Source organism: Hylobates moloch, unplaced genomic scaffold (genome assembly GCF_009828535.3).
Source record: "Hylobates moloch isolate HMO894 unplaced genomic scaffold, HMol_V3 SCAFFOLD_3, whole genome shotgun sequence".
In the NCBI taxonomy this organism is placed as follows: Eukaryota; Metazoa; Chordata; class Mammalia; order Primates; family Hylobatidae; genus Hylobates; species Hylobates moloch.
In genome coordinates this window covers 132,552,890-132,578,521 of record NW_026652278.1, presented here as the reverse complement: position 1 = coordinate 132,578,521, position 25,632 = coordinate 132,552,890, and the positions used below count along the sequence as shown (strand labels likewise).

The 25,632-nt window shown below is 37.1% G+C and overlaps 1 protein-coding gene across 4 annotated transcripts; it reads right to left on the bottom strand.

Moving 5' to 3' along the window:
• Positions 1-25,632, bottom strand: ZNF330 (zinc finger protein 330). 4 transcript variants are annotated; one of them, XM_058436775.1, is made up of 11 exons: positions 25,291-25,632; positions 22,106-22,219; positions 11,912-12,037; positions 9,893-9,912; positions 9,722-9,792; positions 7,559-7,638; positions 4,669-4,795; positions 4,096-4,200; positions 2,875-2,921; positions 1,712-1,829; positions 1-640 (listed from the first exon to the last, which is right to left on the bottom strand). In XM_058436775.1, the coding sequence occupies exons 3-11, from the start codon at positions 12,029-12,031 to the stop codon at positions 366-368; spliced, it is 963 nt and encodes a 320-aa protein (XP_058292758.1). In that variant the 5' UTR covers positions 12,032-12,037; positions 22,106-22,219; positions 25,291-25,632; the 3' UTR covers positions 1-365. The 4 variants fall into 4 exon arrangements, with proteins under 4 accessions (XP_058292758.1, XP_058292760.1, XP_032003508.1 ...); XM_058436777.1 differs by lacking the exons at positions 22,106-22,219; positions 25,291-25,632 and adding an exon at positions 13,724-13,788; XM_032147617.2 differs by lacking the exons at positions 22,106-22,219; positions 25,291-25,632 and adding an exon at positions 13,273-13,486.

Genomic DNA, 25,632 nt, shown 5'->3' with positions numbered 1-25,632 from the left:
TATTTTTTAATAAAAACAGTAATTTAATTTCAAACAAATATATTACCATCCTATTCCTTTATCCTGTATATATGTATCTAATTGGCAAAACATACTACTTTACTGAAATCAGTAACAATCCAATCCATGATACTTCAATTGCTTCGCTCAATAAACATCTTAAATTTGAAACTCATTTTTCTTATGCCATAAGCCTGATTATCAGTTCTATAAAAATGCTACACCCTATTGCTTGGCCCATTAAGTGTAACTAGTTTTCTGCACAAGGCTAAGCGGCTAAGGTACTTTTGAACAACCACACACAATTCATCAAGCACACACACTCACTCCTGCTCCTCTCACACACAGCCACCAGAGCAGCTCCCCTAGTTCTCTTGTTCCTCATAGTGAGCATAGCCACTAGCATAGGTCCTTCCTAAATTCAAATTAGTAAACAAATCTGATGACTCTGTGTCTGAATCCTTTCTGCCTTCATCTTCTTCCTCTTCATCATCCTCTGCTTCATACTCATCCTCCTCCTCATCGTGGTAGCTGGTATCACCATACTTATCAGATGAAAGGTTCTTCCAATAAGCATCATACCCTGAAGCTCCATCTCCCTCTTCACCTCCAGTCTGCCTGCCAAATTTCAGGGAGCGTGCTATAGAAGACAGACAAGTACAAGGCATTTTGTTAGTTCCAGTTCTCTATATTCTCATCTTCCTCTATAAAATTTCATGAATTTCATTGGCTGCTTCAATCCCAAATGAAAAAATAGGTCATATTTTCCTAATTTTTTCACCTGAGTCTATATACACACCATAAAAAATAAAAATTACAGTGTCATTTCATTAAATCTAGAAAACAATTAGACCAACAGACCACTCCAAAGGTATTAAGGCATGTTTAAAACGAAAATACCTTCCGTTTGGCCACTGACAGTTTATTTTCAAATCACATAAATCACAGAATACAGTTGATTTCCTATCAGTACATTTTTCTTAAGACAGCTATTTTACAACACAGATGCCCTTAAAAACAAAGCCTGTCATTTCTTCTGCCTTAGTAGTGACACAAAGTTCAGTGCAGAAGATCAGCAAAATCATCAGTCTCACCTCACCATGCAACTACATCTATGATTAAACAAAGCAGTCAGTTACTTAGAGTTATGGTTCTACTCTGATACGTTTGGTTATGAGTCAAACTTCTCTTTAACAAAATTGGGAGCTGCATTACTATAAGCATGCTTATTCCTTCACAAAAAAAGTTACCTAAAAACCATAAAATAATTTCCTATAGTAGTGCTATATTACATAAATAAACATAGGTGCTCAAATACCACACACCTAAGATAGCTTCAGAGTGAATTTGACTTCTAAGTACTTAAGATTACCACCACTTTGATATTAAGGAATTATAGCTACTCAACTATTTAACAAGGAAGCCTCAACAAAAATAAAAAAAAAATCACTCTTTATCTTAAATTTCAGTATTTGCTGTCATTAACTAAGGCAAATACCAAATATCAAAATGAATATTGGTATATTTAAGTAAAACTGAAAAACTTTACCCACATATTTTCCTAAGCTGTAAAATTCCACTTGCTTAAAAGAACACATTCATCTTTTCAAATAAGAGGCAATAAGAAAAATAGACCAAAGAAAAAAAAAAAGATAAACTTTGTCTAAGTATGAAAGCAAAAATCACTCCCTTAGTATTTTAAGGGCCTTACTTGACATGCTAAGGTCCTTAGTCTCCTGAGTTTCATGCCCACATTTAGGACAAGGAGGCTGTTTTCCTTTTTCTTGCTTAAACACTTTGCTCCTTGTATGATCATCACAGAAACAAGCCTATACAGTAGAAGCAAAATAAAGTAAATAAATAAAAATGTAAAAATATACAAAAAGATAGTATTCAGTGTTTTAAAGATATTAGCTTTGTTAAGGCAGTGAGATTAAGAATTTTGTTGGGACCAGTCACACTTTTTATTTCATTTTCTTAACAGAAATGGTTTTTGTCAGGACCCTTCTGAACAATGATCTAACAAAAGGCAGACTAACTATATTGAGTATGACATGTAAGTACATTTAGCCGTTCACAAATATTTCAGTACTCATCAGGTCCCTGATGAAATGAAATAATGGTGAACAGCCTATTTACTCTCACACAGTGTATGGTCTAACTAGGGTTGGAGACAGTGAAAAGGCAATTACAAGACACCGAGCACTGAAGGGGAAGTGCAGAAGGAAGGGCACTAAAGCAGACATGGGATTTGGGAAAGGCATCTTAGAGACACAAAGTCTTAATCGCCATATGAAGAATGGGAAGGCAATAGGGTAAGCCAAGATGGAAAAGTATTCCAGACAAAGAAAACAGCACAGATAATGCCTGAACATCATTTGGTAAAACTAGAACAGTTAGAAGATAAATAAGACATAGGGTGAGGAATATAAGAACTAGAGAAACGCTTCTGAGAGGAAGGGCATTGGCTGCATCTGTTTAGTAATCTTTGACGAACAAATGCTAGAGACTAGGCCTAAGGACACAAAAAAATTTGGAAATCTTTACCCAAACTCTTCTAAGCAGGTACATTTTGACATTCATTAAAATAGACTCTCATCATCTTGGTCAGAATGTTCTCCACTAAAAACACAGAGCCAGGATTCCAGAGAAATGTGCACTAGTCGCAACTCTACTACAAAGTGACTGGATGACCACTGGAAAGTCATGTAAGCTTTCTCAACTTCAATTCCACAGTCTCAAAAATAAAAGCATTAGACTATATAATTTTAAGGTCCCTTATAAATTAATTATAGCTGCATATAATCCAAGGACTGGTGGAGGGGTATAGAAATTAAAAACAAAATCTAAAAAGAAAAAAATGCATTGGTATACCTTACAACGGAGACATGAGTGCTGACCAAGCCGATTGCATGAAACACCTGTGGGAAATATATTAATTTTAAAATCCCATTATTTGGTTCTTAGAATTTTCTTTTGTCTTTTATCAAATCACTAAAAGCTTGCAATGGAAATATAGCCTTATAGACAGCTGCCTGTCTTTTGGGTTCAAATGCTATAAAACACACAAAGCTCCCATGCTGCAAATAAAATAATTAAATTTATTATTATACATTCTGCAAAAGGCGATGAAAGGCTCAAAAATGCTATATACTTCAAGATGCTCTTTTAATCTTTGAGAATTTTATATATAAATATTACAAGAATTATATACACATGCATACACATTGTGTGTCTATGTGTGTGTAGTATGTATGTTGTATGTATATCACAGAGATGACTTATCTACTTTAAATTTATAAATAAGTATAATAATTAGGATTTCATACCAGAACAAGAACCAAATTAAAGGAAGAGAATACCTGGGGAATTTCAGTCTTTTTCCTATAATAGTAACTACTATTTAAAATGGGCTTTTTAAATACCAAGTACCACATACTATTGTTTTATATGGTGTCTCATTTCAATGAACCTTCCAAGAAAGAAACTATGTGTAAAGATGATACTATTACCCAGTCAGCAATGCTGGCTCTCAACTGGAAAATACATCAGAATTTTGTGTATAGGTTAAATACAGGTGCCTGGCACCCACCACGGACTTAAAAGGTGGAATCTCCAGGGATGAGGCCCGGGCATCTACATTATTTTTAAAACCTCCACAGGTATTTTTGATATACAGTCCTGTCTAAGAATCACTAGAACCAACTAGCAGAAACAAACAGGGTGGTATCTCTTACGGGAGGGCATTTGGAAATGGGAAGGAAGAAGGGTGAGGTTTGGCTTTCTATAATAATTTGAAGGTAAAAATGTCATGTGGTACTCTGAACCACGAAAGGTATAAGTCCTGCAATGCCTAATCAAATCAAGCCTACAAAATGAAGAACTGGCCCAACCAATATGCCACTGGCATCCCTGCTGAAAAATTTACAACTATATTCTGATTGTTTTGTTTTCTAGAAACAGAAAATAAAGACTGAGTTAAATTACAGTACATGAGAAGCAGTATAAAAAAACTTGATTCCTTTTTCATTAAGATTAATACTTATACTATTCAGAATCTTGGGTATAAAGAACATCTAATATTTAAAAACTTACATTTAAATGTTTCTGCCTCTAAAACCTGGCAGCTGGCTTGATGCTCAAATTGATCATCTTCACAGAGAAAGTTATGGCAAAAAGAACAACTGAATATTCTGCCTCCTATTGGATTAAAAAACACAAATGTAATTAAGATAAACTTTAATTTAAAAAAAACTCGTATCTATAATACTGCTTAGAAGAGATGGTAAGTTACTTTGGAGATACACCAAAATTGTTCAGCCATTTTTATTCTGATAAAAGCTAAAATGAAAACTGTTGAAGTCCTTGAAACTGAACTGAAACTGAAAAAAGGGGGCTCTTACTCTCCACTAGCTACCCATATAACACTCACAACACTCAAAGAGACTACCTGCTCCACCACAACTTCCCTCCATGTTTGGGTAAACAATACTAGCACTGACAATAACTGACAGTATAGATCCCTTCTCTAACTACACTGATAATCAAAACAGTACCAGTAGTTAGGATTGACAGTATCCTGAAAAAAAATCTCGAAAACAGCTTCAAAATGTTTCAAAGTCAACCTTCACCTATAACAAAGCTCATTACTTGTGTCTAATGACTCACCATGGTCCCACACGCCTCGTTCACATTCAACACACTCAGCATCGGTGAGAGGGCAGGCACAGGCATGTGTACTGAGACATTTCCTACCATGGCAAACCCAAGCTTCACAGAAGTCACATATTGCACCCTGTAACCAAGGAACAAGAATACATAATAATTATCACCTGACCACCTGCAACCATTGTTTAACCATGGCAACCATCAAAATTATATACATTTAGCAATTTATCAACCCTCAATGATAGTAGGCAGCTTCATTTAAACATTTTACTACTCACTGTAAGCCAAAAATAAAAAGGGTTCTCTGAAAAACAACTTCTTAACAGCTATCCACGATATACAAAACTTGGTTACATATCAAAAGAAAAAAAGGTAAACTGTACACTTACCCTAATATTATTTAATTAAGCCAAAGAGATGGAAGTATTTTCCTCAAAATGAATTTAATTCAAATAAAGTTTGAAGGAACCAACAGTTTAAGATTTCTTGTCTATAATAATTCCTGTAACTAAATTAAATTTTTAAATACTACCATTTCTGATTTTTAAAATACCTTCTTATCTATATAAAATAATTGCATAGCTTTTCTAGAATTGCTGAGAAATATGAAACTTCTGCCAGCTTCTTTTTTTCTCTTATGACAACTTATGTTTTAATAATAATTACACTTCTTTGTGGAAAAAATTTAAAGTAAAATATATGGAACTAAAATACAGGGTAAGATTCTCCAATTCTGTATCAAGAAAAGACAATAACAACATGTTTCAATAAAACATTGACACCTATCGAATATTAAAAGCTAGAAAGAATCTTAAGAGAGTAGGATCAGACAAACTTTCCTTTATAAAGGAAAAGCATGGGGCCCAAGACTAAATCCAAGTCCCCGAGTTGGATTACAGGTGAGGTGAGATTTAAAGCCAGGATTTCATAATCTCAATTCAGTATTCTATTATTCAAGGCTCTGAAACAAATGTAGTAAACAACAAATAGGAAGAATGTTTTTTGACTTGCAAAAATGGGTTATCAGTATAGCTAGCAAATCATCAACTATATCTCTTGGATCAGCCAGGCTTCTTGCAAAAAAGAGATGGTACTCTCAAACCAGGTAATCTAGAAGAGTTTTAATAGAGATAATTTGCAGAGGACAGAGAAGTTCTTAGGACAAACAGGAGAGGACTACCTGGCCATATAGAGAGAACGGTGGTCCTTAGAGAAAGGATAAAACCAAACCAGGATAACCTGGTAGAGAGTGAGATGAAGGAATAAACACCCAGATCTTATTCTCCTGCTATTCTCGGGGGGAATCTGGGGAGGCAAATAGAAGATATCCAGAAAATCACTTTTCTAGAATTTACAACTAATGATATATGACTCTACTTAAATGTTTTCTTTATGTAAGAAGAAATTATTCACATTCAAAAAACACAGTGATTTTAAAAAATGAATTTGGCTGAACTTAAGCTACCAAGGAAGACTGAAAGTGTTTTTGAATGAAGATAACTTGACAATCCTATACTTAAAATAAAGAGCAATTCACAAGATGATAATTCTCGCTCCTTGCTTCTATAATATATGCACATATGAAATATATCATAGGTCTCCCTCAAAATAGAAGTTTACATGTTCTTAGAAATTTACCATAAATAAAATATTCCATTTGACATAAATATAGTATCATTTTCCTCATGGACTAAAATTTGAACAAAATTTTATTTGAACATAAAATCATACTACAATACAGTAAAACTGGTTAACTCATATTTAAAAGGAAAACATGTTTCAGGAAAAAGAGCAAAATACATCACATAATCCAATTGGTTTTATTATTCAAAAAGCTGAATTTACTTAAAAAAATCCTGTATGTAATGAAGAGGTATGTTAAATATATACACTTTTTTGAAACGTAAAGTTTTAAAGAACACTATTATCCTAGGTTCGTTTGGAACTAAGTTGCTTATTTAACTAAAGGCTTAAACGTTGGTTAAGCAGGGCTTTCGGTACACTAAATACTGTTTTGTGAAGTCTGGTTAAGAGATACTAGAAAGATATCACTGAGTATATACCCAAAGGCTTATAAATCATGCTGCTATAAAGACACATGCACACGTATGTTTATTGAGGCACTATTCACAATAGCAAAGACTTGGAACCAACCCAAATGTCCAACAATGATAGACTGGATTAAGAAAATGTGGCACATATACACCATGGAATACTATGCAGCCATAAAAAATGATGAGTTCATGTCCTTTGTAGGGACATGGATGAAGCTGGAAACCATCATTCTCAGCAAACTATCGCAAGGACAAAAAACCAAACACCGCATGTTCTCACTCATAGGTGGGAATTGAACAATGAGAACACATGGACACAGGAAAAGGAACATCACACACCACACATTGGGGACTGTTGTGGGGTGGGGGGGAGGGGGGAGGGATAGCATTAGGAGATATACCTAATGCTAAATGACGAGTTAATGGGTGCAGCACACCAACATGGCACATGGATACATATGTAACAAACCTGCACGTTGTGCACATGTACCCTAAAACTTAAAGTATAATAATAATAATAATAATAATAATAATAAAATAAAAATAAAAAATAAAAAATAAAAGAAAGGTACCACTGAGAAATGAAATTCTATTTAGATCAGCATGAAAAGTTTCTATGCTTGTATGTTTCCTAATATGAAAGAAAGAAGCTGCTAGAAACAAGTGGGTACTAAGGGAAAATCATACAAAAAGCATGCCACTGATAATCCAGATAACTACAGATTGATTGAAACAAGGGACAAAGCAATGATATTTAGAAAAAAATAACCACTGATCAGAATGACATTTTCTTATCCTTGAAAACGTACTAGTCTAAGAGATAATAAGAAGCTTACCACCATTGCAAGGCCAGTACTGTATACACCAGCATGCTTTATGACACAGTCTGAAGACTTCATCATGCACTTTGTTTTCCCTAATGAAGAAAAACATTTGCACTGTTAGTCTTGCAAAGGAATACATACCAGTACTCACGAATTCCTCCTTTTATCCAGCCCAAGTTCCTGAGGAAATAATTTAAAACTAATGAAACCGAATCAGTATTTACTGCTTACATAACTAAAAAGAGAAAATGGATATAATTTAGACTTCATTACTTGAATCACTTTTCAGATTACATATTTACTAATAAATCTGTAAAATGAACTATACAATAATATATATGCTAATTTGTTTGTACGAAATCAGAAATTACAAGTTATGCCTTGTAATCTAATGATCATTTTAACAGTTTAAAAACTTATCAATCTTCAGATTATTCAAAACAATTTTTAAAGGAATGCTTTTTATAATAAATTTTACATTTTATAATTCACAATAAAAACTGTGGTTTGAAGTTATTTCTTTCCACAGAATATCTCAAACCAAACCAAATAATGATTATGTAACTTATCAAGTTAATGTAATTTTATCCAAACATAAAAATTTACAACAAAGCCCCCAGTTAAACATTTTCCCAACAAAATTTTGAAATACTGCCCAAATAAGCACAATAAACAATACGGTGACACAGCTACAAATCACCACACAGCCACTAAACCTCTGATCTAGAAGCAAATTAAATTACCAACTCAAAACACTATCAGGAAATTTGCTTATCAGATATTATGTGAGAATTAATGATGACATTAATCATCCATCTGAGACTCCACAAAATGGAACACAAAAGAAACAATTTTCCATTATCTTGATTTCCTAAGGAACAAAGTTAGTAGGAAATGGGAAGAGAAACTGGAAATGAGAGGCAGCAGCTACCCAACTGTTCCATGTCCAACACTAAGAATCAGTAAATGAGAAATGTATCCATCTAACAACACTACAAAATTTAAGCCCAGAGACACTGAAAATACGGGTAAGTCTAGCAAGAACTTACCTCTTAATCTTCCACAAACTCTATTTCCTCACTCTACATTCATTACTTTTTGCAAAACAAGGCTATAAAAACTACCATATGAGTGTTCCATATGGGCCAGTTTTCTCTTTTTCATTAATTGTAGAATTGAAAAGATATCTTCTTTGAAAGCTAGAACTACACTAGAAATATTCAGGGATATACCCCTAAACACTACTAACTTTCTGGAATATTATTACATATAAACACATTTAAATGAGCATATCCCAAATTGTTCTACCTGAAATTATTATTATTATCTCATAAATAAAAGCAATTCTTGTTCATCAAAAGTTGGGGGGATGTAAATCTAGAGTAATAAAGTTAATTGGGTTTCTTTGTTGCAAGTCTTCAGAACTTCTAACATAAATATATAATAGAAATCTCCCAGATGAGAATGAGAGGAGGATGCATGCAGTATTTCTCAAACGTATATCCATATATATTTTTCAAGAAATATCCATTAATATTTCAGGAAGTCTGTGGAAGACTATTTGGGAAACACCCATCTTGCTAACATTTAGTTTTATTTTGTGTAATCATTTTGGGGTACAAGTCTCCACCTATACTTAAGAACTGGGCACATGACTTAGGAACTCTATTTCAATCACTTGGGAATACATGTGAGGAAACTCATGAATCATATGGTAAGCATCAAACACAAAAACTACTGATCACAAAATAAGTACCAGGTAAATGTGGAATAAAATTATTCCCAATGGTCTAACACACTGCAGGTAATATCAGCAGGAATCAAAATGTAGATAAGTGAACAAACAGATACTGACAAGACTAAGGTAGTATAACTAAAAGTTCAGGATCACCGAATATTATGTCTGAAATCTGATCTTTCATTGTTTAAAAAAACTTATTGGTAACCTGTATCTAAATTGTACCTTAATTATTTTCCAGCATTACATCAAAGAGACAAAACCAACGCTTGATAGTTTTTTGGTAGGCAAAATCACACGTTTTGTTATTTTGTTAATGGTCATAACATTATAAACAATTGTAAGCACTGTAACCAATAGCAACAAACCCACCCAAGTTCAAATTGTTGAACTACCAGTTGATAAAAAGCATATGTCCTTAATTATTACATACTTACCACACTGTGCACAAATTGGTAACTTCTGTACAGAATTACAAAAGTAGCAAAATGCTCTATTCTTCTGCCGCCTTGTCATGTAAAATAAAATTTTAAAATATGGTCAATGTCAGATAAAAGGTCAGAGGGACAATTTTATTAAAGGTAGATAGAAAAAGAAGTAAAATTTACCTCTGACACTTGTCACATTCCTGTAACATATAAAAATATCACATTAATTTTTCTGCTGACTGAAAACTGCAAATTTACTTGTATTACAAAGAATAACCTGCTTTTCAGGTTAAAATTTAAGTGACACTACACCAAAGCCCCAACTCCACCCACTATACAAGCACCTACCCATGCTTAAATAACAAAGGTAGGCAAGAGAGAGATACTCCAGGTATACGATTGCCGGAAGAAGTGGCATTATCACAAAGGAGGCTAAATACATTAGTAGTTTGTTTTTCAATTGTTTGTAAGGAATAAAATACCACAGAGTGAACACAAGAACTATCCTTTTGATAGTTAAGCACATTCTAAGCCTTATGAAACGTTAAGCACATATTATTCCAAATGAAGTGGGTGACCCTTAAAATAATGCATTTATCTAAGGCACCGTTCCAAAGAGAATACAAAATAATAAAGTTCACAGAAAATCCAGATTCCTAAACATGGTTTTAAAAGCTCTCCACAATCTGGCCCCTAGCCACTTTCCAAACCTTGTTGGCCTATTCTTTTTAAACTCAAGTCACTAATGGTCAGCCGTTCCCCAAATATGTCTTATATTCTCTCTTCTCCATGTCTTTACTTATTCTAATACTTTTCCCTGAAAAGTGCCTCCCACCTGTTGAAAGTTCTGGTGAAAATCCCACCTCCTCTGTGAACTGTACCCCTTCCACACACAGTCAACTTTATCACCTCTTAGCCCTAATAAATACATTGCACTTCCAAACTCTAGCTGTCATTATATATATTTAGGCATGCCAGTCATTTATTGTTTTGTCTGCCCAGAACCTCTCTTCCCTGGAAAGGACTCTTAAACACAGAAGAGAGCCTCACTGTCACATCTGTGCTATGTAATCTGGCCTCCCCCAACCAACCCCAATAAATGTTAGCCCTGGGACAGGCACTGGGTGAAGTCCAGCCTTTCAGAGTTCTTTCCTTCTCTGAGGAACAATATGTGATGTGAGACATGCAAGCTACCTGTACTATGAAACCCAACAAATGGAGTAAGACAATATGAAAAAATGGAACTAATAAGGAAGAAGAAACAAAAGCAAAAGATAGAACTCCAAGTTGTTTCAGGTTCCAATTGTCCCCAAGTCCCAGGTAAATCCTTCCCCTTCCCAGCAGTATGAGATTTTCGATTATCCATTCAATAAACTATTTTTCCCTAAGATTAATTTAAGTTAGATTTCTGTCATTTATAAACAAACAAATCCTAATATACAACATAACTGAGCTATAAACTTCTGGAAATAGGGACCATGTAATTCATCTATGTATCACCACCCATAGTGTCTGAAATAATACCTGGCACAGAGTAGATGCACAATAAACGTTTGCTAAATTAAGCTACATTAAACAATTCATGTATGTTTGACAAAACAAAAGGAGAAGGAAAAAACAGGAACAATAGGAAAAAAAAACAAAGAAAGGAGTGGAAATAGGGAGAACTGGAATAACTCTACAGTCAATGAAAGGAAAGAGGTAATGACGACCTAATTGTTTGCTTTTTCGCATATTTCAAAAAGCATATTTCAAAAGCAGCAACCATTCAAAGCAGCCCAGAAATTATCAGGACTAACCCACTTAGCACAGGCAGATAAGGTAATAGAACAGGAAGCCAACAGATGTTAAGTAGGAAGTTCAGAAAAGAGAAATGAAAGAATTGCTAAGAAAATATGAAAACCCAGTAAGACTAAGGCATTAAAGAAACTGGAAAATAAAGTTTCTATTATCTATTCTTGTCCAATATCTACCTTTATTAGCAACAGTATGTAAAGTAATATGCTAAGTTTTACAAATAATATAAAATCCAACAATCACTGCTACTCAGTGAAATCAACAGACGTGCCAGAGATACTAAATTCAGCAACAAAATATATGCAAAAACACTGTCTTCACTAAAATTTTATTCAGGTGTACTTCAGATAAAATAGTATATAGTTTTTTCAACTACCAACTGATATCAAAAAAAGCTGATACCATTGAGGCATTACATGGATGTTTAGCTAAATCTATAGTGCTTCTTGATGCTCTTAGTTGTTTTTCACGTTCTCGGCGGTTCTCAGCCTTCTTCCTCGCACCAGTCTTTTTTTTAGGCATTTTCCCCTATTTTGACACAAGAGAACAGAAAAGATATAATTGACTGACTGCATTTACTACTTTAATAAACTAAGAAATAGTATAACAAAGTGTCCTTATTCTTGTTAAATGTTAAACTCTATCCTTCTGATAGTTAAGCACATTCTAAGCCTTATGAAACGTTAAGCACATATTATTCCAAATGAAGCGGGTGACCCTTAACGCATTTATTGACACTAACGATTCTAAAAATGTAAACGGCAAAAAAATTAATCCTAAAAGACAAACTAGTTTTCTTTCCCCACTAAGAAAAGTTTCTCCAATGATAAAGTATTCTGCACCTCATTAAAACAAATGAATCATGTATCATTAGCAAAAAAAAAAGAGCATTATTTACCCAGTTTATATCACTTTTTTGAGCTATATATTCAGAAGACCTGACGCTGCCAACACCTTAAGTATAACAAGTCTAATTTTTCCTATGTAATATGTAAACAAAACATCTAACAGTCAACAAATAACACTATTTATTAACTACAAAGTCAAAACATTCTGAAGATATTTAAGGTATTAGTTGCTTTGACTCTTTAACAAATGCTCTTCCCTCTACACGCAGTGAGCATGTAATTTTAACGGGGTTCAAATTTACGTTTAAGAGTATGTTTAATTTTCATCATTTAGTTGAAATACAAGATTTTTCTAAACTGAAGTTTTCTGAACTGAATGCTCAAATTAAAAAAAAAAAAAAAAAAAAACAGGTGGTAAGCAGTACGGTAGCAACTGAAAAATAGCCAGATTTAATAGGTGGTTACTTCGGTAACGTAACGCCCAGACCACTAAGGCACCACTCCAATATGTAAAATGACAAAATCTAGAGGGCGTGCTGCCCTGGCCAAAGAACCTCAGAAAATAATCACGAGGTGATCATGCGGATTAACTTTCTGCGTCCCCAGAGATATCCTTTGAATCCTCTGATAAAGTTAAATCTCATTTTTTTCCTCCAATTTGTTCTGCACGCTCAAAAGAGTGAATCTTCTTCTCAGCCTTATGTGGGTTCAAGCCCTTTTCCGGTAACATTCCAACTTCTTGCGTGCACTGCGCGTGTCACCAAGTGAGGAAACAGGCACGGGGCACTGCGGCTTTAGGAGTCCAGCCTGGAGCTGGAGGACCCAGTGGGGTGGAGGGGCGTCCAGGGGAGAAGCGGCGGAGGTGCCAGGCGGCTCGGGGACCCGCAACCGTCACCCGCCCGCGGGACACCCTACCTCGTGCGCGCTCCGGGCAAACCTCGCTCACTTTCGCCGGGAGACCGGACTCACTCAGGGAGCCGAGGGACAGGGAATGGCGTGAGGCCCACCCGCGACAGCAGTAAATCCAACTCGTGGACCAGGACTCCGGGAAAGAAGGTACTAACAGCCAGGGAGGCTGACAGCCGGTTCCAGACACTAGGAGACGGACCGGACGTCCTTTTACGACAGCAGCGTCCTTACGGCTGACGCCACAGGACGGGACCCGCCCACCTCTGTTCGCTCCGCCCCTTCCCCGCCCACTCTTGCGGGGGCCAATGCCCCATTCCTAAGCAGAGGATCTGCAAGAAAAGGAAGGGAATGCGAGGAAAAATAGGGAAGCAGAAGGAGGGAAAGCAGGGGAAGGCCCCCTCAGTTTTACTTTTTTAGAAAAAGGAGAAATCTAAAAGGAAGAGGAAAATGAACTCACAGACTTGGTACTGGATCAATTGACTCAAACAGCAAATTCATGCTTAATTCTGTTGGAAACCTTTTCCCACCTCTACATCTTCCGTGCCTCACATCCCACCTTGTCTTGATTGCTGCGCAAACTGTGCGTTCAGTTGCCTGATGAACTTCCGTACTAGCCTCCCGTCTCTTATTTCTGTTATGCCGTCTGGACTCCATTCCTTTGTGAACAAATCATCCCACATTCTCTACCTCTAATGTGTGCTCTGCCTGCTTTTAATTGAAACCTGATGATCCTCCCCCTGCATCAGAATCTCCTTCCGATCAAGCACCTCGACCTTTGCATAGCCGACCAAGCTGGGTTTCCTAATCTCTTTTGGAGCTCTGCCGCACTTAGGATTCAGTACCAGGCCTATTCCTGTGCTTTTCCTGCCCTCCCCCTGCAGGAGATAAAAGCCTCTTTGTTTGCTACCAAAGAGGCCTTCTGGAATTTACTCTTAGATTTTGATAGGCAACTAACCACTCTCAGCTTTTTGCTATTTTCAAAGAATCAATTTTACTTAGCAAGAACAGTCAATGCCACTGTCATTAAGGTTACTATTTCCCTCATAGTTCTCAAATGCCTGATACATTTTACCTACTCGTATATAACCTTACATTAGAATACCACCCCAGTTCATTACTGATGAAAGTTTTAACTATTGCACTGTTACCTTGTGCCGAGGTCTGTCTGTCCTATACCTACCACCCAGGGGGTCCTCACTGATAGTCACATGGCCTGTGATTCAAATCATAAATCCTATCTTAGCCTACTATCTTGAACCACTCCTGACACCAACTGTTTTAGGTTGGCTTCCCCAGGAAGCATACTCTGAGTCAGAGAAGAGTATAATGAGTGTGTTAGGGAATGCTTTGGGGAACAACATTTGCAGAAGAAATGGAAGCAGGATTGAGCAGAGGGAAGAGTTGACCTGCAGTGAAGTCTCAGTGAAGGCCTCGTTTTGAATCTGGGATATCCCTTTAGAGTTGTCTTGAGTTAGGGGAAGTGGGCTGGGCCTTTATACACCTATGACATTTAGTCACTGGATGAACGCTGCCAAAGGAGAAGAGTGCAACCTTGGGTTAAAGGACTCCTGAAGAGGGCCAAGAGCTGGATTGTGTTGGCTTGCTGCACTCTCAGCAGCTCAAGAAATAAGTCTTTCACTGAGGAAGAGGGATCTGGGTAGTGCCTGCCAGTATTCACTACCAAGAGTGATGGCAAAATAAATATTCTGACAAAGACAAAGAACCTTTACTATTCACAGATACTCAGTGAAATAATTTCAAAGGGTGGTCTTCACAAGATGAAAATGGAATTTAAAAGGCAGGAGGGGATACAAAAAGTAATAATAATCAATTTATTTAATATATAGGGTAAATCTAAAACATTATATAAAACAACAAAATTATAATAAGCAATTTGGTATATGAAAATTATAAGAAACTGAAATATTCTATAAATTCAATGCAATTCAATTCAAATCCTCATATAGATTTTTTTAATGGAATTTGGTTAATTGCTCTCTCAAATTCATAGGAACAATTAAAGATTGAAAAGCCCAGACCATTTTAGTTATACAAGCAGAAGGATACTTTTATTTATTATAAAGCTCTAGTAATTAAAACAATATTGCGTAGTTTCAGGTGTCAGCAAATAGACAAATGTAACTGAATAGAAAGCCTAGATACAGACTCATATACATTGGGATATTTGGCAAATGGTATGGGTTGCATTAGCATCAGTAAGAAGACAGGTATTATTCAATAAATGAGGCAAAGACTATTGGTGATCCATATGGAGGAAGATAAAATTAGATCCCTATTAACAGCACATATTTAATAAGTCCCAAGTGGTAGAACCTAAATATACAAAGCAAAAATAAACTATTATAAGAAAACATAGGAGAATGCCTTTATGATACTAAAGTAGAATCATTTAAGACACACACAAAAAACAAAAAATTTAATGAACAATGAATTCAATAAAATTTAAAAACTTCAGGATGACTGAAGACATTGTAAAGTAAAAAGGCAAATGAAAATGAGGGGAATGAATTCTGACACCCATGTAACTGACAAAAGATTTATATACAGAATAAACGACACCCATAAGATTGTCCAAAATGTAAAAGCCTGGCAGATCAAAGTATTGGTGAAAGGCGGATAAACAAATTTTAAGCAATTCTACTGGGAGTATAAATGTTAAACCTGTTTTGGAGAACCACATGGCAATGCTAAGTAAACTTAAATATGTGCAAAACTAAAGATTCAACCATTATCCTTCTAGGTCTCTACCATAAGAAATTTGTGTACAAATATACAATGATACCATAGTGCAGTTCAACAGCAAAAATTTTTAAGCAACCTATCTTTTATTAGGAAAAGGAACAAATTGCATGCTATCTATATAGCAATTAAAATTCATAGACTTTATAAGTATCAACATGGACTAATTCCTAAATTTGGGGGAGATATTTGGTGAAAAATCAAACTGGAATGCCGCATATGTAAAATTGTAAAACAAAAACCAGTTGTATACATTATCATTTACAAATACACACACACACACACACACACACACACACACACACAACCTTGTAAAAGTACCAAAAGATGCCTGGAAATGTTACTAACTTCAGATTATGGTTACCTCTGGAGAGGGAAGAAAAGATGTATGATGTGGAGTGTTAGCCATAGTTTTAGTTTTCAGAACAATACTAATTTTAGAACATATATATTAATAATCCTCAACAGCCACCAGAATGGCTAAGATGAAAAGACTGGCAATACCAGCGACCAAGTGTTTATTTGTAAAGACGTAGAGTAACTGGAACTCTCATCCAGTTTTGGGGGTTGTAAATGGACTACCACTTTGAAAATTATTTAGCCTCGTGTGTTAAAGGATATATATATATATATATCCAAAATGCATACCTGTATTTACTACAATATATGTAAAACAGGCCAGGCATGGTGGCTCACGCCTGTAATCCCAGCACTTTGGGAGGTGGAGGCAGGAGGATCACCTGAGGTCAGGAGTTCGGGACTAGCCTGGCCAACATGGTGAAACCTGTCTCTACTGAAAATACAAAAATTAGCCAGGTGTGGTGGCAGGTGCCTGTAATCCCAGCTACTTGAGAGGCTGAGACAGGAGAATTGCTTGAACCTGGGAGGCTGAGGTTGCAGTGAGCCGAGATCCTGCCATGGCACTCCAGCCTGAGCAACACGAGCAAAACTCCATCTCAAATAAAATAAAATAAGAAATATATATGTAAAATAGTGTTTATGGTAGCACTATTTGCAACATCTCCAAAACTATAAACAACGCAATTATCCCTTAATAGGAGAATGAATGAATTGTGACATATTCATACAATAAAATATTAATTATACACTAACAAGAGTGTACAAACTACAGTCTCACATAACAATATGTATGAATGTCACTAAAATAATATTAAGCAAACAAACCTCACAAAGAAAAAAGAACACGATGATTTAAATAAAGTTCAAATATAGTCAAAATTAATCAGATGAGAAGTCAGGATAGAGGTTACCTTTGGGTGAAGGTAGTGACTTCAAAGGCTCACAAGCAGGGTTTCTAGAGTAAAGGTAATGAAAACATCCTACTTATGATGACTGTGTTCAATCTGTGGCCTTTCATCAATCTGTATTATAATTTATGTAATTTATGCATGTTGCATTTTGCTACAAGGTTTTAAAAGAAATATTAAAATAGAGGCAGGAAAGTATGGATGAAAGCCTTAAAATAAGCCATCTATAGCAGTTCTTCCCAAACACTTACTTGCTGTGACATAAATAGAAAATAATACTTACAGGTCACACAGGGAAAAACAGGACAGGTCTGTTTATTACGAAAGGTGACTCTGTAATTTTCTTCCCCTTTTCATTTTTTTTCTTTTTGTGGAAAGGTAAAATCTTTGTTCATTTATCTTTCTGAAAAGTATTCTTTACTTGACAGGCACTTCTCACATATTATTCTTAGAAGCAAGAGGATTTTTTTCATTTATGGGCCCTGACTCAGGTCCAGCCACACTTGTGACCTACTGGCAGCACACAAATGTTCCAGGACATTTTGGAGAGCTCTGGAATATAGGACTCTTTAACTTGCTCATTTAAATGTATCTCAGTTTGGCTTTCTTTCAGGAATTAAAGTTTGTTTACTTCTGCAAATAAAAATTCCTTTTCTAATGTTATCTGTTGTGTGTGTGTGTGTATATACACATATGTGTATGTATATATAATGCAATATTCTTCAGCCTCTAAAAAGGAGGAATTTCTTCTTTTTGTTAAATAAAATAAATAATTCCTGACATACACAACAACCTGAAGAACACTTAAGAACATTATGCTAAGGGAAATAAGCCAGACACAGGACAAATACTACAAGCTTCCACTTACATGTGGGTATCTAAAATAGTCAAACTCATGGGAGCAGAGAGTGGAATGGTGGTTGCCAGGGTCTGGGAGTAGAGGGGAAATGGAGAGGTGCTAATCGGCAAAAAAATTCAGTTACGTAAGATAAATAAGTTCTACAGACCTACAGCATTGTGCCTAGAGATAATAATACTGTGCTGTGCACTTAAAAATCTGTTTAGAGGGTAGCCCTTCTGTTAAGCATTCTTGCCACAATAAAATTTTAAAAAACTTCTAGCTCATAAAAGCACTTCCTAAATCCAGACACCTATGTTGTCCGTCTTTTGAGCATTCCACAAATAATAATTGTGGTTCGTAAAATAACTGCATAATAGATTTCACCTCAGTACCTTTAAAGCATCACATGTTCAGACTGATAAATGATCTTTCAACAAATGGTTTGTATATTTTGGGAAAACCTTATATTGCTCATAACTGTCTAGCAACTTATTTCTCCTTTTTATCCTAGTTATCACACCCTATTATCCACTGGACCTATGTATCATAAGGAAGACTCTGAGTACCTCTTTTTACCAATTAGCTTTGGGGAAAGGAGAAGGATTTCTAAGTTTCCAATACCTGCATAGCCCTTTATAGATTACTAAGGTTTTCACATTCATTATTACATTTAGTATCAATAAAAACTCTATTGTAAAATAGATATTTCTTCACTTTACAAATAGAAAGCTGAAAATTAGTTTTATCTGTTGACAAAATGGGTTTTTAAAACTGAATTCATCATCATTCCCCCAAAACGGATGCCTCTTTCTTGGTGTCTTAACTCAATGAACAAAGGGCACTAATTCATCTGTTGAATCCAGAAATCTTGGAGTCAATCCAGACACTTCCATCTTTCTAATCTATCAATCTAATCACTAAGCCTTTGTAATATGACCTCCAAATTATCTGCCAAGTACATTTCCTCAACAAAGTCCAGATCTCTATTTCTGGTAAGATGTCTGGAGAAATTCTGTAACAATAGAGCACACATAACACTGGATAAAACAAAACAAAAGCAAACAGATCAAAGACATTTTCCAGTGCGTGACTAAACTGGCAGGAAAATGGTAAAAGTTCAAGGAGACCAGAAGGACTGTGTAAGCAGGAATCCACACAGTAAGCAAGCTCTGGAGCTGGCATTTGGCTGGGACCATCTGAAAATCCCCAGTGAACTAGAACTTGGATTCTACTGAGAAATTTGTACACTGGTAACACTGTGTCCGGAAACGGTGGGTTCTTGGTCTCGCTGCTGACTTCAAGTATGAAGCCACGGACCCTCGCAGTGAGTGTTACAGTTCTTAAAGATTCTGTGTCCGGAGTTCGTTCCTTCTGATGTTCGGACCTGTTCAGAGTTTCTTCCTTCTGGTGGGTTCGTGGTCTCGCTGGCTTCAGGAGTGAAGCTGCAGACCTTCACGGTGAGTTTTACAGCTCTCAAGGCAGCGCATCTACAGTTGTTCATTCCTCTTGGTGGGTTGGACTCTTGCACCTTCGCAGTGAGTGTTACAGCTACAGCTCATAAAGGCAGTGCGGACCCAAAGAGTGAGCAGCAGCAAGATTTATTGCAAAGAGCAAAAGAACAAAACTCCCAGAGTGTGGAAGGGGACCCCAACAGGTTGCCCCTGCTCCTCAGGCAACCTGTTTTTATTCCCTTACCTGACCCCACCCACATCCTGCTGATTGGCCCATTTTACAGAGAGCTGATTGGTCCATTTTACAAAAAGCTGATTGGTCTGTTTTGACAGGGTGCTGATTGGTGCATTTACAATCCTCTAGCTAGACATAAAAGTTCTCCAAGTCCTCACCAGATTAACTGGACACAGAGCACTGATTGATGGGTTTACAAACCTTGAGCGAGACACAGGGTGCTGATTGGTGTGTTTACAAACCTTGAGCTAGACACAGAGTGCTGATTGGTGTATTTACAATCCTTTAGCTAGACATAAAGGTTCTCCAAATCCCCACTAGATTAGCTAGACACAGAGCACTGATTGGTGCATTTACAAACCTTGAGCTAGACACAGAGTGCTGATTGGTGCATCTACAATCGTCCAGCTAGACATAAATGTTCTCCAAGTCCCCACCCAACTTAGGAGCCCAGCTGGCTTCCCTAGTGGATCCCACGCTGGGGCTGCAGGTGGAGCTGCTCGTCAGTCCTGAGCTGCGTGCCTGCACTCTTCAGCCCTTGGGCGGTCGATGGGACCAAGCACCGTGGAGCAGGGGGTGGTGCCTGTCAGGGAGGCTAGGGCTGCGTGGGAGCCCACTGCAGGGGGCTCAGGCATGGCGGGCTGCCCGTCCCGAGCACTACCCTGCAGGGAGCTGCCTGATACCAGGTGAGAATTTGAGTGCCACAGGGGCAGTCCGGCAGTGCTGGGGGACCCAGCGCCTCCTCCTCCGCTGCTGGCCCGGGTGCTAAGCCCCTCACTGCCCAGGGCAGTGGTGCCAGCCTGTGGCTCCGAGTGTGGGGCCTGCCGAGCCGGCGCCCACCCGGAACTCGCACTGGCCCGTGATCGCCAGGCACAGCCCTGGTTCTCGCCCGCGCCTCTCCCTTCACACCTCCCCCTCCACACCTCCCTGCAAGCAGAGGGAGCAGGCTCCTCCGGCCTCAGCCAGCCCAGAGAGGGGCTCCCATAGGGCAGTGGTGGGCTGAAGGGTTCCTCAACGAGGCCAAGGAGGCATTGAGAGCGAGCAAGGGCTGCCAGCATGTTTTTACCTCTCAATATGGCTTGGCTCTGTGTCCTCACCCAAATCATGTTGAATTGTAACTCCCAGTGTTCCAGAAGGGAGGTGATTGGATTATAGGGTCGGATTTCCCCCTCGCTGGTCTTATGATAGTGAGTGAGTTTTCATGAGATCTGATTGTTTAAAAGTGTGTAGCTGGCCAGGCGCGGTGGCTCACACCTGTGATCCTAGCACTTTGGGAGGCCAAGGTGGGCGGATCACTTGAGGTCAGGAATTCATAACCAGCTTGGCCATCATGGTGAAATCCCGTCTGTACTAAAAATACAAAAAATTAGCTGGGCATGGTGGTGCATGCCTGTAATCCCAGCTATTTGGGAGGCTGATGCAGGAGAATCCCTTGAAGCCGGGGGGTGGCAATTGCAGTGAGCCAAGATCATCCCACCACACTCCGGCCTGAGCGACAGAGTGAGACTCGGTCTTTAAAAAAAAAAAAAAAAAAAGTGTGTAGCACTTCCCCTTCACTGTCTCTCTATCGCGTTTGGCCATGTGAAGATTGTGCGTGCTTTCCTTCCATCCCTCTGCCATAATTGCGTGTTTCCTGAGACCTCCTGTACAGCCTGTGGAACTGTGAGTCAATTAAACCTCTTTTCTTTATAAATTACCTAGTCTCAGGTAGTACTATATAGCAGTGTTAGAACGGACCAGTACAGGTGGAGACAGAGGCCCTGTGGCCAAGAAGAGTAGGAAGCTGGGTTGCAGACTCTTGCATAAAGCTGGGCCCAACAGTGGACAATAGCCTCAGTGTAGAAACAAAGTTAGAAAAAAATCTTGCCACACAGAAGAAGCTAGTAGGAATGGTTTTCTGTGTTGCCTTTGTATCTAAGTAGGGTGGGAAAAATCAAAGATAAAAAACACCACAAGGGAATTCCTACCCACAAGCCCACCTTCAAGCATATGTTTAGTTTGTTTGATTTGAAGGTCTTCACTGCTGTATTCTGCAGTGGAATAAGAACAACAGATAAGAGGAAGCTGAAGAGGCTCAAGAATATCCATAAAGTTTGATGTCTTTGGTATGCAGTTACTAAGTCCATTCTTCCCAGGTTTACTGAGAGGATTAAGTATGATGATACATATAAAACACCTAGCACAGTGCCTGGCACATGGGAAACATTAAGTGCTAATTCCTTTTGTTGCTACCCAGCTCTTGGAGATCCACAGCCTCCTGCTCATGGTTTAGCCCCCTATTTACCTTTTAATCCTGCCTGCCTGCTCCTTGAGCCTACAGTCATCCAGTAGTCTCCAGTGGGTCCTCCAGATTATTCAGTGAGATACTGTCTTGGTAGCACCTGGAACTCTGGAAGCACTGAAGTGAGATATTTAAATCAGATTGAGTAGTTCAAGGTTATCCCGTGAAGCCTCAACTCAAAGTGGAGAAAGCATCCACTTTTTTCTAGTTTCCTCTTCTATTTATTTCTTTTAATTAAATTCTATTCTTCTATTAAATTCTTTCCTTCACTTTAGGAATGATTATTACAACTCTGCCTGAGGATAGAACTTGAGATGGAATGAGGTTTTTTCAGTTGATTAAAATATTGACAGTAAAGATTATACAGCAAAGTCAAACTGCCCTATCTTCCAAACCTGAAAAGTCATTTACTGTTAATTTTGAATATGGAATGTGAGTTTTATCCAGTATGGCCATCTGGATGACAATAGTTACCAGATCTCCAAAAAAAATCAAAGTAAGTTAAAATAAAAGAAATAGTTAAGGGATAGTCAATTCTACTACTTTCCTTCTTAGCAACAAGTGGAAAAACAATGTATAAATAACCCTTAGTGCTTTTAGAGCAGACTCAATATGATACGAATTAAAGTACATTAATGGTTGTACTTGGAAGAAATAATAAGGCATTATTATAAATTGAATCAGATCATTTTCTAACTGGGAATGTAAGATGTGTTCATGAAAAATATCTACTATCAGATAATAATTATTGATTTAAATTATACTTTCATCTTTCTTAGAATTAGATCAAATTATAGCTTCAATAAGGTTTTCTTGAAATAGCAAGCATAGGTGTATCTAATACCATCTGCTTCTGTAATTAACCACAATAAAGCAAAACACTTTAAATTACCAAACATATAAAATAAATGTGATTTGCTACTGTGATTTTTTTCTAAAACCTACTTAAAGATATTTAGACACTAAGTAAACATTACATCAAAATCAGATACCAAATATATCAGTCAGAAAATGCATCCAACTATATGTAACTGAAAACCTAATTAATGATGGATTCAACAAGGTGGTGTTTCATATACAAGAAGTCCAAGACAAGGACAGTGATGCTAGAACTTTACTACTGAAGTCTTTGGGATTCTTTTACCATGCTCTCAATCATAATCACAGTTAACTTACCTTTTAGGCAAGAAAATTGAGGAAGGGAAGAAAGGACAAAAGGACACACAAAAACAAAGTCAACCTCTGTCAAGAAGTTTTCCTGAAACTTCAAGCAAATGACTATGGCCTCAGATAATTGACCAGAATTGAGTTACATGAGCATGCCTAGCTGCCAGAAAGACTGGCAAATGGAGATTTTTTTTTTAGCTGGACACTTCAAGCCAGAATAAAATTGGAGTTCTGTTATTAGGAAGAAATGGAAAAATGGATATTAAGTAGGAAACCAGAAGTGCTGGCCACACCTTGATTTTTGATAGTCCACAAGACAAGAAATTTCAAAGTGTAAGGGTGACTTAAAAAAAAACAATGGGGCCAAATGAGAAACAATGTTTTTAAAAAATCCCTTCCAATACAAAGCACTTAGATTCTGTATAAAACATACTTTTTAACATGTTGCTTAGCTAATAGGAAGTAAGAAAAATCTCTTATCACCACTGCCCTCTCCCTGGAAAAATAAAAGCTGAAACTGCAGCCAGCATGCTAAATTTAAGCTAACATGTAAGGAGTGTGTTGTCTGAGGGCAAAATCAACGTCAGCATTGTAAAAAGAAAACTAAGCCTCTCACCAGCAACCACTTCAAGGAGCTTAATCAGTGGTTCAGGTTCTAACCTGAAACCCTGAAGGTAACTAAAGTGGTCCTGGATCTGTGGTGTTCCCTGACTCCAATGAGAAGCAAATATAAATACCCACTGGTGGAAAGAATTGTCAACTTAGGCCTCCAGATTGTCCACAGATTAAAACCAGCCAAGCATGAGAGATCACAATAAAAGATCATCAAATACACACAGAAGTGGTCTCATAGAAAAGCAAAACAAAACTACAAATGTGATTCATCTTACCATTTCTAATAATTTTTCCACAAATAATTTTGGCTTTTATAATTAGACAATTACATCATCTATGACTAATGACCATTTTCTTTCTACTTTGTATCTCCTTATATCTTATTTCAATTTCTTGCCTTATTTATGTGGGTAAGACTTCCAATACAATAGTTAGTAGAAACCATGATACAGAGCATCCTTGTTTGGTCCATTTAAAGAAAATGCTTTTATTATATTGCCATTAAAATAATATTAGAAATTATAGGGTTCTTTTTTGTCTTTTAGTGATGGAGTCTTGCTATATTGCCCAGGCTGGTCTCAAACTCCTGGCCTCAAGAAATTAGAGTTTTTTTAATAGATACCCCCCCGTTTTGGGTGGATGGGAAATTAAAAATGTTACTTTCTATTACTAAGAGATTTGGTTTTAACTATGAATCCATTATGAAATTATGAACTCTTAATAAATTTAAAAAGACAAACAACCCAATCAAAAAATGGGCAAAGGATATGAATGGGGAATTCGCAGACAAGAAAACACAAATTGTGAATAAATACATAGTTATTTTTAGCCTCAATAATCAAGTAATTTCATACCTAATCAGATACTCTAGGGAAACTTCTAAACATAGGTAGCAGGAAATATATGCAAAAATATTTATAGTAGCATGATGGAAAAAGACTGCAAATCAGCTCAACTGTTCGGCAGAAGAATGGATTAATAAACTGTTACATATTCACCTAATGCAGTGCTATATAGTAGTGAAAAGTGAACTATAACAACATGCAAACTTGTAGGCAAATTTCAGAAATAGAAATAGCATGCACATATAGCATGTACAATAGTATATTAAACATACTATTTTGCATGTAGTAAATATGAAATACTTTTAATTATAACTGTGAATGCCTGCATATCCTCCAGTCCTCCCTTTCTTGGTGGGTGTCGGGAGACGCAATTTGCCTTTGTCCTTCAGCTGCATATTCTTGCTGTTATGCCAAGAATGCAAGGCCCTTTAGTTGGGCCATTGCTGAGATTTATATTTGCAGTGAGCAACCTTGAGGATTGAGGTAAGGTGTCTCACCAGACAAAGAACAAGCTTGCTTCCATTTGCTGAAAAAAAAAAACAGTTAATTATTCAAACTTACTGTTCGTTGACTGTGTTGCAAACCTACAGTATGTATAGTAACTGCTCTGGCCACTGTTGTCCCATGAGTACTGAAGTCCTTTGTCTCTGACCCAAGAGTCTTGTGTCTTCTGCCAGTATCCACAAAACAGTAGCAGGCTAACTGTAATCCCATGAGTACTGAAGTCTTTTGTCTCTGACCCAAGAGTCCTGTGTCTTCTGCCAGTATCCACAAAACAGTAGCAGGCTAACTTGTTAGTCTGCAAGTAGTATCAAATATCTCAGACTCTGTAGAACTTGACAGTAAGTTGGGAAATGAGAAAGACTTCGAAAGACCTTAACCCTGTTTAGTTACTAACTAGCT

Excerpts from the sequence above, each read along its gene's own strand:
- ZNF330 (XM_058436775.1), bottom strand. The coding sequence starts at position 12,031 with ATGCCTAAAAAAAAGACTGGTGCGAGGAAGAAGGCTGAGAACCGCCGA. Across the intron at positions 4,201-4,668 it reads ACGAGGCGTGTGGGACCATG|GAGGCAGAATATTCAGTTGT; the intron begins GTGAGTCATTAG and ends TTAATCCAATAG. Across the intron at positions 1,830-2,874 it reads ACTCATGTCTCCGTTGTAAG|GCTTGTTTCTGTGATGATCA; the intron begins GTATACCAATGC and ends TCTACTGTATAG.